At 35.0% G+C, this 13,310-nt stretch overlaps 1 protein-coding gene across 3 annotated transcripts in view; it reads left to right on the top strand.

Moving 5' to 3' along the window:
- Window positions 1–13,310, top strand: part of GALNTL6 (polypeptide N-acetylgalactosaminyltransferase like 6) — a 465,365-nt gene that overhangs the window by 195,418 nt on the left and 256,637 nt on the right. For all 3 annotated transcript variants that reach the window (XM_032685192.1, XM_032685194.1, XM_032685195.1), the window contains one exon: window positions 9,706–9,872. In XM_032685192.1, the coding sequence (XP_032541083.1) occupies window positions 9,706–9,872 (167 nt within the window). The remainder of the gene's footprint in view (window positions 1–9,705; window positions 9,873–13,310) is intronic.

The raw sequence follows: 13,310 nt of genomic DNA, 5'->3' as shown, positions 1-13,310 counted from the left end.
GCAGTTTTGAATGCCACAGCACCAACCTGACAGAGTTCAGAAAGTGTTTGGACAATACTCTCATGCAAACACTGCAATTTTGAAGATCCTGATGGGTCCTTTCCAACTCAGGATATTCCATGATTCTATGACTTGTGTCTTGTGTAATCACAGATCAGGTGCACAAATCCTTCTTAGCTTGCCTGAGTAATCTATCACAAGAAATCCCATCCTTTTAAGGTTTTCCTGGGCATAGATAATTTTGTACTGAAAGTCTTAATGTTCTTATTGTACATTAAGGATGCCAAACCTGATTCTTGTGATGTTTGTTTTTTAGGGCTGCAGTCAGTGTTTCCAAGCATTGTCTGCTGGTCTTGCTGTTGCTGAGTGAAGTGTTGGCCCTTCACTGTCACTCTCACCAGTATTCCTTTTTAGAAGTCTCAACTATGCTCATTTTTCTTACACATTAAATTTTTCATAGCCCTCAGAAGAAATACATTTTCATATTCAAAGAAATATGAATGTTTAGCCAAGGGCTGTGAGATCTTCTGTGTCCTGAACACTAATGAGATTTTATTTAATAATAAAACCAAATTTCACTTTATGGGTTCTGCATAACTGAAACTCTTCTTTTTAGTAGCAGAAGCTGAGAGAATACCTGAATGGTTCTCTCTCAAAATATTTGAATTCAGTGTGGTTGCTCTCCACTGTATTTTTAAAAGATGCTAAAATGAATATGCAGTGGGATTTCTCAGGGAAGCACTTTTTTGATTGATTGTATTTCTGTGTCTTTAGAGTAGTTGCAGAGTTAACAGAGTTGGAGTTACTGTTAATCACTATGTTTTAGTAAAAAAGACTCACGTGGGAAAGGGATATATAATTATACAGTCATGCAGTAGTTCATATCTGAATTCCCTAAAAAAGTAGTCATTGCATTGTATTTGTTACTTTCTTTTTATAAATAGAGTACAGTTGTCACAGTCTAAGGTATATTAAAAATAAAATTTAAAAATTCATCTTTAATCTATTAGTCTCCAAATCTACTCCAAGATAAATTCCAGTTAAGTCCCTCAGCATTCTGTGATCTTAAAGACTGGCTTAGGTTGTCCTGCTTCACTAAAAGAAAATGATTTAATCTAATTTAAGTATGCCGAACTTCACAATATTTAATAAGGCACATGGAAGTAATTAGTTGTTTGGATCGATCTTCCATTGAATTTTTGATTAGATGTTGGAAGAAACAAAGATGGTAGAACGTTTCTTTCTAGTTCTCATTCACTTTGGGAAATCAGAAATGTTGTCAGACATGCTGCATTCTCTCATATTGCTAATTGCTAGAATTAGCTTAACCTTTCTGGGCTACGGACCAGCTGCTTAAACTCCAAGTGTGCTTTTAGTGGGTAGCGAAAAAGCTGGAGTTTATTACTGTGACTGTTTTTCAAAGTGTTTTGTGTAGTTACTGAATAACATAGTGAAAGTGAAAAGTCATGTGGTCCAAAACATGATAGGCAATGTCCCCATTTCCAAGCCTCATCAGATTTTCTCTGCAGTTGCTTCAGGGCATCCCATTCGAAGTGCAACTACTCAAAACAGGATCAGGAGTGTTTTCTACTCAAGAAAATCTATAGCTTTCTGTCTCTATCATGCCTGGTGTCAGTTCCTCTGCAGGATATGTATTGATAGTAACAAATAACATGGAATAATTCCCTAGTGCTTTCTGGATGCTCTGTGTGTCTTTTTTTTTATGGCAGCAACAGCTAAAATATGGCAGAAGGTTGATGATTCTTCTTACATCCTTTTGGTGAAAAACAAGCTGCATTGTTAAATAGGTCAGTGCATAGAGTCCAAACCTGATGGGTCTGTTTCTGTTTACTGAAAATTATTTGATAAAAGAAATAATCTGCTTATACAAGTAGGGGAATGCCCTGCATGTTGCTTATAATCCAGTAAAGCCTCCCATGCTGCTAAGAAAATAGCAAGCTGCAGTTAACATAACTGTGAAATTTAAACTTAATGGGGACAGGAATTCTGAAGCATATTTACCCTCCAGCCAGTTCTGTACATCTGGGATAGCCAAGTCTATTAGCATTTGACAAGGATTAAAGCTTGAACTTTTAACTGTCAGATAATACAGTAGTAAAACTGGAAAGTACATCTATCTTTGCTAAGATCTGTGAGAAATGTGGGATGTTCTGGTGGTTTGTATCTGTGAAGTTCATAGGTGAAAGTGATGATATATGTTGTTGTTTCATGAAAAGCCTTGGTCTACCTTACTTTTTCTCGTATAATGCTTCTTGCTTCCTTTTCAAATATTTTTCCATACAGTTAGGTATGTATCTGATGTGAATTTGTATAGACTGGATACTTAAGCAAATGAAATTCAAACTAATATTAACCAAAAAAAAAAAGTGCCAGCTGTACATTTTCAGTAGCAATGCAATTGGCTGTTACACCTCATGCATAAGGAGAGCAAATGTGCAGCAATGCTGGAAAGGAAAAGCAACTTCTATTTTGCCTGATTTGATTATGAATAACCTTATGGAGCTCCAATTTTCTGAAGGCTGTGCTGGCCACAAGATGCGGTAATAGGTGTGAGAACTTGCCAATCTTGTTGGCACATGTGCAGCTGTTGTGCCTCATGGACCATTTTTACAGCGTTTGCTCCCAAGTCTACAGATGTGATTTTGGTGTTATAGACACTGGTCAGACCTTGTAATATCTTGCCCGTTATTTTATCTTTTATTGTGTACAGGCAGTGTTGTTGAGTGATATATGCTGACCGTGTATTGCTATGAAAGGGAGTGGAGAAGAGATGTAGGTAGATCACAGAAAAACTGTCTTTGAAAATTAAGTATTTTATACTTAATCAAACTGGACATAGTAAGTCCAGTGCCCTGATGGGATGTACCCATGAATACTGAAGGAACTGGCATCTATTTGAGGCCACTCTCAATGGTCTTTGAACAAACACAGTAATTGGGAGAGGTACCTGAAGACTGTCATGAAACTGGGAGAAGTGGCTAATAAGCTAGAGGATTCCTAGAAGCCTACAGGCTATCTTTGGAATATAAGGGCAAGTGATAAAAGGATAATTAGGATTTCTGAAACAGAAGTTAAAGGGTAGTTGAATGTCACAGGTTGGTTTGTTCCTGGAGTCGTGTGCTTAAAATGCACTTTGAAGTGACAAAAACCTTAATTCTAATTCTGTTTCTTCTTCAGCCGGGAAAATGACCCTAGACTCACAGGAGAGGCTTTTTATTGATCATGTTAAGGTCTACCTTACTTTTGAGAGACAATCAGATAAGTGTGCTAGGTTTGAATGAAATAATTTTAAGTACATTGATATTTCTGTGATCTTCTCTCACAAAGAAAAAAGTGGGTTTGGGGTGTTTGTGTATATATTATATAAAGCGATCTGCTAGCTGTTACTTTGGAATTCATAGTTAACAAAGTACAAGGTTTAAGGTAAAAAATAATTAGAGTACTAAGATGCCTCCTGGTGTCAACTTGCTTGTGAGGAATTTTGAAAGGGTATAAAATTATCATATGTATTTTTTTCCCAAGCCTCCTAGATTTAATACATATGGGTGAATGGATAAATTTTATGTTAATTATTTTTAATCTTTTTAGTAAGATCTTTCCATAAATGATGATGGTTTTATAACTAACTGTCTTGTAAATGAAAACCTTGCAAACATAAACATGCTTTGTGTCGATATGCTTTATCTGACTCAGACTCTTCCCTTGGTTAGAGAAACCTTTTGGTTTGAAAGACAAAGTGAGGTGAACTCACTGACTTTGGTTTCTGCAAAGACAGGCAATGCTGCTGGAGACTGGACATGACAAGCCAAAATGATACAATTTGACATAAAGTAACAAGCACCTAATTCAGCTCTGTAAGTTTTGGTGAAGTCTCGCTACTGAAGGAAGCCTATGTAAAGAGCACAGGGCTTTGCCTCCTTAGTTTCCAAGACATGTTGTTTGCTAGTGCATTTAATAGCAATAGCATAAACAATTTCTACTGTACAGTTTAATCTTTTTTCTTTTTCATGAAAATAGCACTAGTGTTTTGGAGAAGGTTTATTTGTTCTAGTAAAGTGTTGTGACATTTATTGAGGTCCATACGCAGTAATGCCTGCTTGTTTCCCAGCTGTGAGCCGCCCTGAAAATAAAGATTACTTTCCCTGCCATCAGCTCACACACAAGCTAATTTTACAGCCTTGTCAAATGGCAGCAGAAATTACTACTTATCACTACTTAATCAGGCTCAGTTGACAAGGCTAGATTGGAATAGAAACATGGTGTGACTGAAGCTTGTTGCTGTAAATTGAATACTTTGACATGCTAGGACAATTACTATGTAAATCTTCACTGGAAAATGTTTTGTCCTCGTAGCTTATAGGAGTCTTGTCAGTAGCTGGGAGCCCAGTGGGTGCTGTAGTTTCTTTTAATAAAGGGAAAGAAAAGGTCAGATCTGAAAAGGCAGTTCAGCGAAGAGAGCATGAGCTGACAAAGCCAATGGGGGGGGGGGAAAGGTTGAAATCTTTCTGTTTTGCTTAAACTGGCACTTCTGGAAGAGGAGAAAATCAGATATGGGTGACTTTTATGATCCAGAAACTGCCATAGTAGGCTGCTACCTTGCTTCCTAAATGCAGCAAAGGGGTGTCTGTGAGACACTTTAACTTCTTTTATGTTATTGTCTCTCTGAAAGGGCAGTTTACAAAGTTGTTGATGTGTCTGGAAGGCACAGAGCCTGGTAACTGACCACAGCATTTCTACTGGTATCCCTCAGTGTGCACAAAATATTGTTTATATATCCACAGGGTCAAGCAAATTGCTGCTTTTATGAGTTGGCTTTTACTGTCAAGTGCCTGAAGTGGTGCTAGCCCTGCTCTCCTTTCTCATCATTTTAGAAGCCTGTGTTCTTTATTTTTGTCTTCTACAGAGTTCTGCATGTTTCTCTTAACAAAGAAGCTGTAAAGATGGAGAATTTGGAAGTTCTGCATCTTTTCTTAAGCTGGTATGATGTTTTAGGAAATTTTTTTTCCCCACATGTAAGCTCATCAGTGAATTAAACAGAACTATCCCTATTCCTCGAAGTCAAAGGATACTGTTTTGTTATTTCTGCGCAGTAGAGTAGGCTAACCAACAAAATTAAATCATAATAATCTTAGGACTCTTAGTAGTGAATAAGAAAGAAGTGTAATTGTAATCCTTTTCACTACTTCTCTTTTTATAAGCAGTCTTCTTTAAGCTGTATTTTATTAGTGCTTGCTGCAGATAGCTTCATGGTGGTTTTGTGACAATTTTTTTTTCTTCCTTTGGCAGGTTAATATTTCAGGAATACGGGAACCTATTGCTATTCTCTTAACCTTCTAAAAGTCTCCCTACAACTTTGAAGCCAATTCTAAAATTGTTTTGTTCAGAAACTCAGACACTCAGTTTTGATTCTTGTTTCAATTCGGTTGAAAAATTCTGTATCTCAAAAGAATAATTAAGTAAATATTAAGTGTTTTAAAGCAGGTTAAGGAGTATGACAGTGTATCACTTCTGTCAATAAGCCTTGAACTCTAGAGCCAAGTGCCCAGCTCCAATGGGAGCAGCGTGCCAAATACAAAGCTAGTAGAAAGTTTCACTTTGTCAGTAATGTATATTTAATGGTTTTTACTGTAGAATTTACTTACAGACAAATTCTACCTTACCTTTTTGTGAAAAAACATTGGTTTCCTAGGAAGACATTTACTTGGTGACTCTGTGGCAGGTGTGCATAATAAACAGTATTGTGCAGCTTTCCAAGTTCAGTTTTTCAAAACATTAATAATAATTACATACTTGACTAGTTCATTTTATTAGTGCTTAGTATCTGTAAGGTAAAACATATGCAGATATGCTTCCCAAGAATGCCAAGGCAGTGGAAGGGTTAAAAAAATGTTTATTTCAGATGCATGGACCACTTCTTAACGATGGCATCAGGTGTTAGGGCAAAAGGCAATGCCCTGCCTTCTCCAAGGCCTTATGTAACATGTCTGCAAACATGTTATCTCTCTGCGTACTGAGGAAATAGCTCGCTCACAGCTTCTCCCTGTGACTTTCTCTGAAATGCAGAAGGAAGAAAAAAACCACCTAACTCATTTGAGAAGGCATTTTGCAGTCTTCCCGAGTGAAGCAAGTTCTAGCTTTCTGTTACAAATTCTTGCGCAGTTGCACCTATCCCTACAGTATCTAATAATGGAAGGGAGAGAGGAAGGAGATTCTTTGGACAGAGGCAGTGAAGTTGTACTTACTGCTTTGAAAACTATTGTGGAAACAGCTCACAGACTGATAGATAGGTCCCTTGTTTTTAAAAATCTCATCCGAAAGTCTCTGCGGGAGAAATTTAATGATATGGTCTTATTCTTTGCTAAGAAATACCAGATACTAAGTTTTGAAATATCATGGAAATACAGACAAAATTAATCAAGGATAGCAATATTTGAGAGCATAATTCAAGGTTCATAACTTCTGATTCATTATAATCTTGAAGATGCCTCTTCATAAAGATGTATCTGATTCATCGGCAAATTCATCATTTGGTGCCAATTTTTCATAGATACACAAGTGTTGGCATTTATAGATTTTTTTTTTTTTTTTGCTAAGTCCACATTGCTGGTGTTATTTCCTAGTTCTGAATATTTGTGCAGAGGCAATGCATAATGCCCCTTGCATGTTCTCCTCTTCTGAACTCCCATTGTTCTGAACGGTAAGGTAATAACTTCATTAAGAAAATAGAGTTGTGAGCTACTTACCTAGTAGGATGACAGTTGCTTATCATGGTTATTTTCTTCCTAGATGTATCTACCAAGACATTTCAGACCTAACTCAAAAATTATTCTGATATTTAAGACTTAATAAATAAGCTTGAAGTAATTTATTATTTGTGCTAAGAAATTATCATTTTTATAACCTTAGCTACTGAACCCATTATTCAGCATTGTTTCAGGAATAAGTGCTGGTGTGCTGCACTAAAATATGTTATGTTTAAATGCAGGAAAAGACATATCTTCAGGAAAGCACCTGTTATACATTATTAAGGCCAATCTGTAGTATTCTATTAAGGTTATGGAAAAAAAAAGGCACTTGCTGAGTAGGAGTCCGTTTCTAATTTCAGTTGTCACGTTCTTCACTCCCTTGAATAGTATTCCTACCATGAGGCCTAGATATATACTGTTGTTTCTTCATCCCCTTATCCCCTCCTAACTTATTGATTCAGGCATTTGGATATTGCACTCTAGAAGTACATGACTGCTTTCCAAAGGCTTAAAATCATCTCTTTTGATGGCAACCATTTATTTGTTTTGAAAAGTACAACTGAAAGACTAGTATTTATTTGACTAAACTCTGTCTGAAAAGTTCTGCATTTTTAATGTCTAGGCTGAGTGCATGGCTAAAAGTACAAAAATCGAAACTGCACACTTTGTTTAAATTTAAAGGAAAAAAGTCACCTAGAGAACACCTAGAGGACATCGACTTCGCAATTAGCCTTTATAACCAACATGCAGTAGGATTAGACTACAGAAGTAATTTATTTGGGTTTGATAGCTAATTTGCCATATGGAGTAATGGTAAGCTAGTTTTTTCCTCTTCTTCTGTGTGGTCTCCTCTGACTGAGTGCAAACAGTTATTTTTTGTGTGTGTGTATATTTAGAGGTGGAGGAGATATCCCTAGGAGTAACTTGTTTATTAGTTATATCTTCAGATTAATAGGAGGAAAGAGAATAGGCATATCAGTACAGCATGCATGTCTGGTAAGAAACACTTCTGCAATTACAGAGTAACTAGAAATAATAACAAAGATCAAATGTTTCACTGTGTATTGTTAAGGGATTCTGTGAGATGAAGATGATCAGCTTGCTTTTGTGCGGTGTTTTGGGTTCTTTGGCTTAGGCTTTTATGGAGATAAAAACTTACTAGTCTTAAAATCATATTTACTGGGATTTGAAAATGCTGAAGAAAAAACTTTCAAGAATAGTGTGAGAGTTACATGTATGTATGGTAGGTGCATTTGTTCAAGAAGCATCACTGTTGGCAAATAGTGTTTGTTTTTTGTAGGTGTTGTTTTTTTGTAGTCGGTTTTCTTAATCTGCCAACTGAAAGAGCTACATATTAATTGGCTTCATTTACTGTAATTGTTTCTACTGGTAAGAAAAAGAATTTTTTCTAAATTCTATTGCTGCAGTGGATTTTCCTTTTCTCAGAAAATGTTTGAATATATACCTAGACTTTTCTGTCACTAGGTAATGAGCACTGTTTTCTCCAGAATTTTTACAAAGCAGCTGTCCTTTTTCCAGTGTGCGTATATGTTATACCTACAAGCTGCTTATTAAAAAGTTTCAGAAATTGTTATTTCTGAAAATAACTTGTCATTAAATTGTCACCATGTTTTAGAAAGAAAAGTCTGAATTAGAAATTTAAATCTTATTTTTTTTTGAAAGCATCTAAGAACTAGATAGTTTAGCTACATAACAGTTAATATTTTCCAAATAAAACTGTAGTAGCTATGAGTTTTTATTATATCTTTGGAACATTTCATCAGTGTGGTACCTGTACAATAAATTGGTAAATATTGATTTCTAAATGACATTTAAAAAGAGGAAATGCAAACTAAGCTGCAAATATATGTAAATCAAAATTATAACCTACAGCAGTGTTTATGCCTAGTTATTCTTTCTGACAAGGAGCAAAGATATCTCTACTTTTTTTAAACCTAGAAGTTGCACGTCTAAACTTTTTTCTTTTCTTTTTTTTTTTTGATAATATTATTTTGATTGTTTATTGCAAAGCTGACATGTTCTTGCTTGTAGGGATACCTTTATCAGGGTGTGACTTACTTTTTTGGGTGAGAAATCATTCAGTTACTTTGTCCCCAATAGGTGAAAATGCCAGGCTTTGTTAATAACAGAGGAATGTGTCCCCTTTTTTCCCTTTTTCAATAAAACTTGAAAGATGAAGTCCTATAAGTTGCAGTAACCTAAACTTTAGTCATAAAATATTTTTGGATATTAGGAGAAAACAAATTGCAATTAAGATGCTGAATGTACAGTGCTTTCCTTTGAAAAATAAAGAAAATGTAAACAACCTTTCTTTATGAGTCTGTGTTTTCAGAATTGTGTTTTATCTCTATTTAATACCAGCAATCATTTTGGATATCGAGATGTGAAGTTGGAGTTGTATTTGTGGATGTTGTTGTTTTTCATATTGTAAGCACGTATCATCCAGGATAATACTGAATTGTTTTCTCAAGTTTTATCTCCTGCTATAATAGACTGTTTTTAAAATCTTTGCTATGGACAAAAAAAGGATCACTTCAGATTTTCGTTTACTTCATATTATGTTTTGGAATTCTTTCTGATAAGAGGGTGGGTTTTTTTCTGGAAATGTAGTTGTAGAAGATACATCCTCTGTCATTTTGCAGGAAAAAGTTTCCAACAAAGGAAGAGAATTCCAGCCAGTTAAATACTTCACTCATTCTGCTTAAGTTTTGTCATTGTTCCAATTTATTCTATATTGTAAGCAATATAAATGTTTTAAATTAACTAGTTATTGTCACATGAAAGTGATTGTACTGCTTGATTGTACTGTTGAATTTTTATGCCAGAAACCATGATGGTTGAATGGCCCAAATGGATGACACTGTATGCCAACTCAGATTTTTGTTATGCTTATACAATTGTTTTCTTGCCTCTCCAGCTGTAAGCACAAGGTGTACTTGGAAACACTACCAAATACTAGCATAATTATCCCATTTCATAATGAAGGCTGGACTTCACTCTTGAGAACAATACACAGTATTATCAACCGCACCCCAGACAGCCTGATAGCAGAAATCATTCTTGTGGATGACTTCAGCGACAGAGGTAAGGCCCAACTGGTTTTGTTTTAACTTGAAATTTATAATGCTGTGTGATCTATACAGAAACTAAAGGGAAGCAAAAAGAGAGGAGACCAGACCTAGTGGAATGCTTGCCTTGAAGTGCTGTTTGATTGTTAGTGGGAATAAATATTTATAAATGGCTTTTGTTTTACTTAGCAGGAATAGTGAATTCCATGTCAAAGTGAAGAATCTGTGAGCTGTTCATTAGCTCTCATTAATATAGTATTTTGAATATATTATTTCTGAAATACTGCAAATTTCAATGTTTCCACATCTTTTCCTTACGCTTCCCTTTTATTCTGAAAATGTATTATGTTTGACCATTTGGGATGCAACCAAATCATTTGATTTTGTTCCTGGAATTTTTTCGAGCTAGGCAGCTTCAAAAATACTAATACAAGATAGTCATACAGAGGAATGTAACTCTTTTTGAATGGAATGTGAAAAAAGTGCTTTAGAATAGTTGATCCAAGTTTGTCATTTACATGTACTGAAATTAAGAAAACTGCAATCACTTAATGGCTTCTGCCATTATCGTTTCTTGAATGCAGCACAAAAAGTGAATGCCTCCAGTTTCATAAATGAATTTTAACAATTCCTTAGGTAAAATTCATCTGTGATAAGGATATGGAACTGGGAAATAGTTTTTCTTTCAAATTCCAGGACCTCTCGTAGAAGTTTAAGCATAAAGACCTTTGACTTTTTATTGATGTTCGAGGGGTGGGTTTTCTGTTTCTATTGAAACATCAGTTGCTGGTGTGTATGTGAGCTTTGTTCTGAGTAGATTGATGGACAGCAAAAGAGAGAATTGTACTCTTTATAATATTTTACCTAAAACCTTTGTCTCAGCTAGGACCTTAGAGGAGCAAATTTCTGACCTGCTGTTGTGAGAAGCCCCTGGATGAGTGAGAGGAATACTAGTAGAACACTGCAGCAGCAGAATCATTTTTGTAAGATTTTTAACTTGATATTTCAGAGTTTAGAAAGATTAATGCTGCACACATCTATCTTGCCCTCTCATATCTGCTGATTTACTTGCAATGTCCTTTGATGAACTGCCTCTCAGTCTGTAATGCAATTTAAGAGAAATTGTAAAGTGAGTACAGTTCTGACTGTTCTATGTTGATGAAATCTAGACCTTGGGTGAAAGTTTCCAAAACAAGAACTGCAAAACAGCATGACCATTTTTCTGCAGGCTAACAATTTCCTAGTAGTAAACAACTTATGGGGAGGTCTGTAAGTTGGTTTTATGAGGTACCTGACAAGTAAAAAATACTTTTTTTATTGAGATGGTAGCTATTGAGGCTATGCTTGCTCAATATGGTAATACTGTAGCATTTTTTGATGAAGATTATAATGACTGTTGTTGATGCCCTTTTAAATATGTTAATATTTTGTAAAGCTTATCTACTTCCTGGTTATTAGGAAAAGAACTAATGCCAGTAAACAGGGAATATTTGTAACTTCTACTGCTATTTTTAGGTTAGCTGCCCTAACTTAAATTCTGCTACTTGCTGAAAGTAATATTAATTTGTATAACACTATAAAAATTTCTATAATCTTCTTAATTTCCAGTTATATAAAGCTACCTAACTTTTCACTGAAATGCTTTTCAGCTGGAAGAAGTGGTTCATATAGCATGGAAATGTTTATCGTAAGTTTGAAAAACTGAGAGACTTGTATGGAACTGGGCCTAGAACTGCTGCTCTAGTAGGAGGATTTCCTTCTGTTTATTGGTGTTATTGAAATAAAAATCAGAAATGTGTGTATGAATGGTTGCCAGTTTTGAACTTCAGCACATTTGGTGTGCTGTATGTTTTAAGAAGAGAAAGCATACAAGAAAAATGTGCTGGAGTCTCTACTGGGAATTTAGTAATATTGAATTTCAGGTCAGGTGAATCACTTTGGCCCATGTGCAGTGTTTAATTCTTGTATTTGTGATCCTCTAGACTATACTTAACTGTGATTATATTGTGTTTTCTTGTGCTCTTTTTTCTTTTTTCATGAGGTGACCACTGAAATAGAGTGGGATTATTTTATGTTGAAAAAAATGCTGACTGATATCTATCCCTGTCTCCTCCCAGTTCATAGCATAATCTTTTTTAAAAGTAGCAGATGTCTAGTTTACTGTTGGTATTCATTCACCCTTTCACTGCGTTTTCCTAGACTGATGAGAGAAGTAAAGCAGCATAAAATAATTTTTGGCCTAATCTGGCTTCAGTCTAAGTGTGGTCAGATCTTGTCAAAACTCGTAGAATCATTGCAAGCAAAGTTTGCTGCAGTGTTGAGGCAGAATAGTAATTAGTGATAAATCTATATCACTTTTTCTTACTGTATATTTTTTTCATGAAACTTCATACGTGAAATAGCTGACAAATGGCTATTACTTTGTTTTGTGAAATCAATTATATACTATTTAAGGGATATTGTGTATATTATTCTTATTTCCTAACTTGATATTATAAGGAGAGTTTTCTGTTAGGAACCTGATACATCACTTGTAGGTAGTCAAAAGTGAAAATGGGATATTTCAATAACACTAGTATTTTAAAAGTAGTAATTAAATAACCTTTTTCTCTAAAGTGTTCTACTGATCAAACTCTTCCTTTTTTGTAAACATCGAGGAAGTTGTTATGAAAAGTCAGTTTCTATTAGAAATAGAGTAAATAAGAAAAACTAGGAACTTGAAAGCTGTGGAAAAGATAGAGGGGTTTTTTTTAACTAATCCAAATATAAATAGAAAAATGCACTTAATAACTTCTGATAACGTATGATGAAAATGTTTTAGTGAACAACCAGGTACTAAGCAGTTTGCTGGTTTGTCTGCAGAATTACTTGGCATGCCCTTATTTTATTCATATTCACTCCTTTGGCTTTTATGATCAAACTCAAAAATTTAGATAATTCATGCATAATATTCACCATAAATTATGACATTTAGATGTTATAAAATAAAAGGGCAGCTACACCTTTATAATATCAATATAATGCAGACTAGAGGCTTGGTATTAAGAGGGAGGTAAGCAAATGTTAGAAAATCTGGAACTGCAATATTTGGTCAGATTTAATGGACAGATTTAATATAAAAGACTACATGAGTATAGAAAGTCATCTGTGATAGTCAGAAGGAAATGTAGATTTTAAATATATGTACACAGAGTTGCAAAATTTCTTTGTTCATATAATTTATGCTTAAAAGTGATGAAACAATGGGATGGAGAAATATGGCCATGAGGCAAATAATTAGACTTAAACTTAGTTTACCTTAGAAAGCTATGGATAAGGGAGCTATGACATGTGCTGTTGGACACTTAAAATTTAAGAATGTTTTTACTCTTCCCCACTGATACAGCAATAAGGTCTTCACTAGAGACTTCCTCTGAATAACTTAGGTCCAAGTACTGTGGCTTTTTAACAAATT

Source organism: Chiroxiphia lanceolata, chromosome 4 (assembly GCF_009829145.1).
Source record: "Chiroxiphia lanceolata isolate bChiLan1 chromosome 4, bChiLan1.pri, whole genome shotgun sequence".
NCBI lineage: Eukaryota > Metazoa > Chordata > Aves > Passeriformes > Pipridae > Chiroxiphia > Chiroxiphia lanceolata.
Note: the sequence above shows the minus strand (reverse complement) of the source record. Positions and strands in the feature narration are given on the sequence as shown.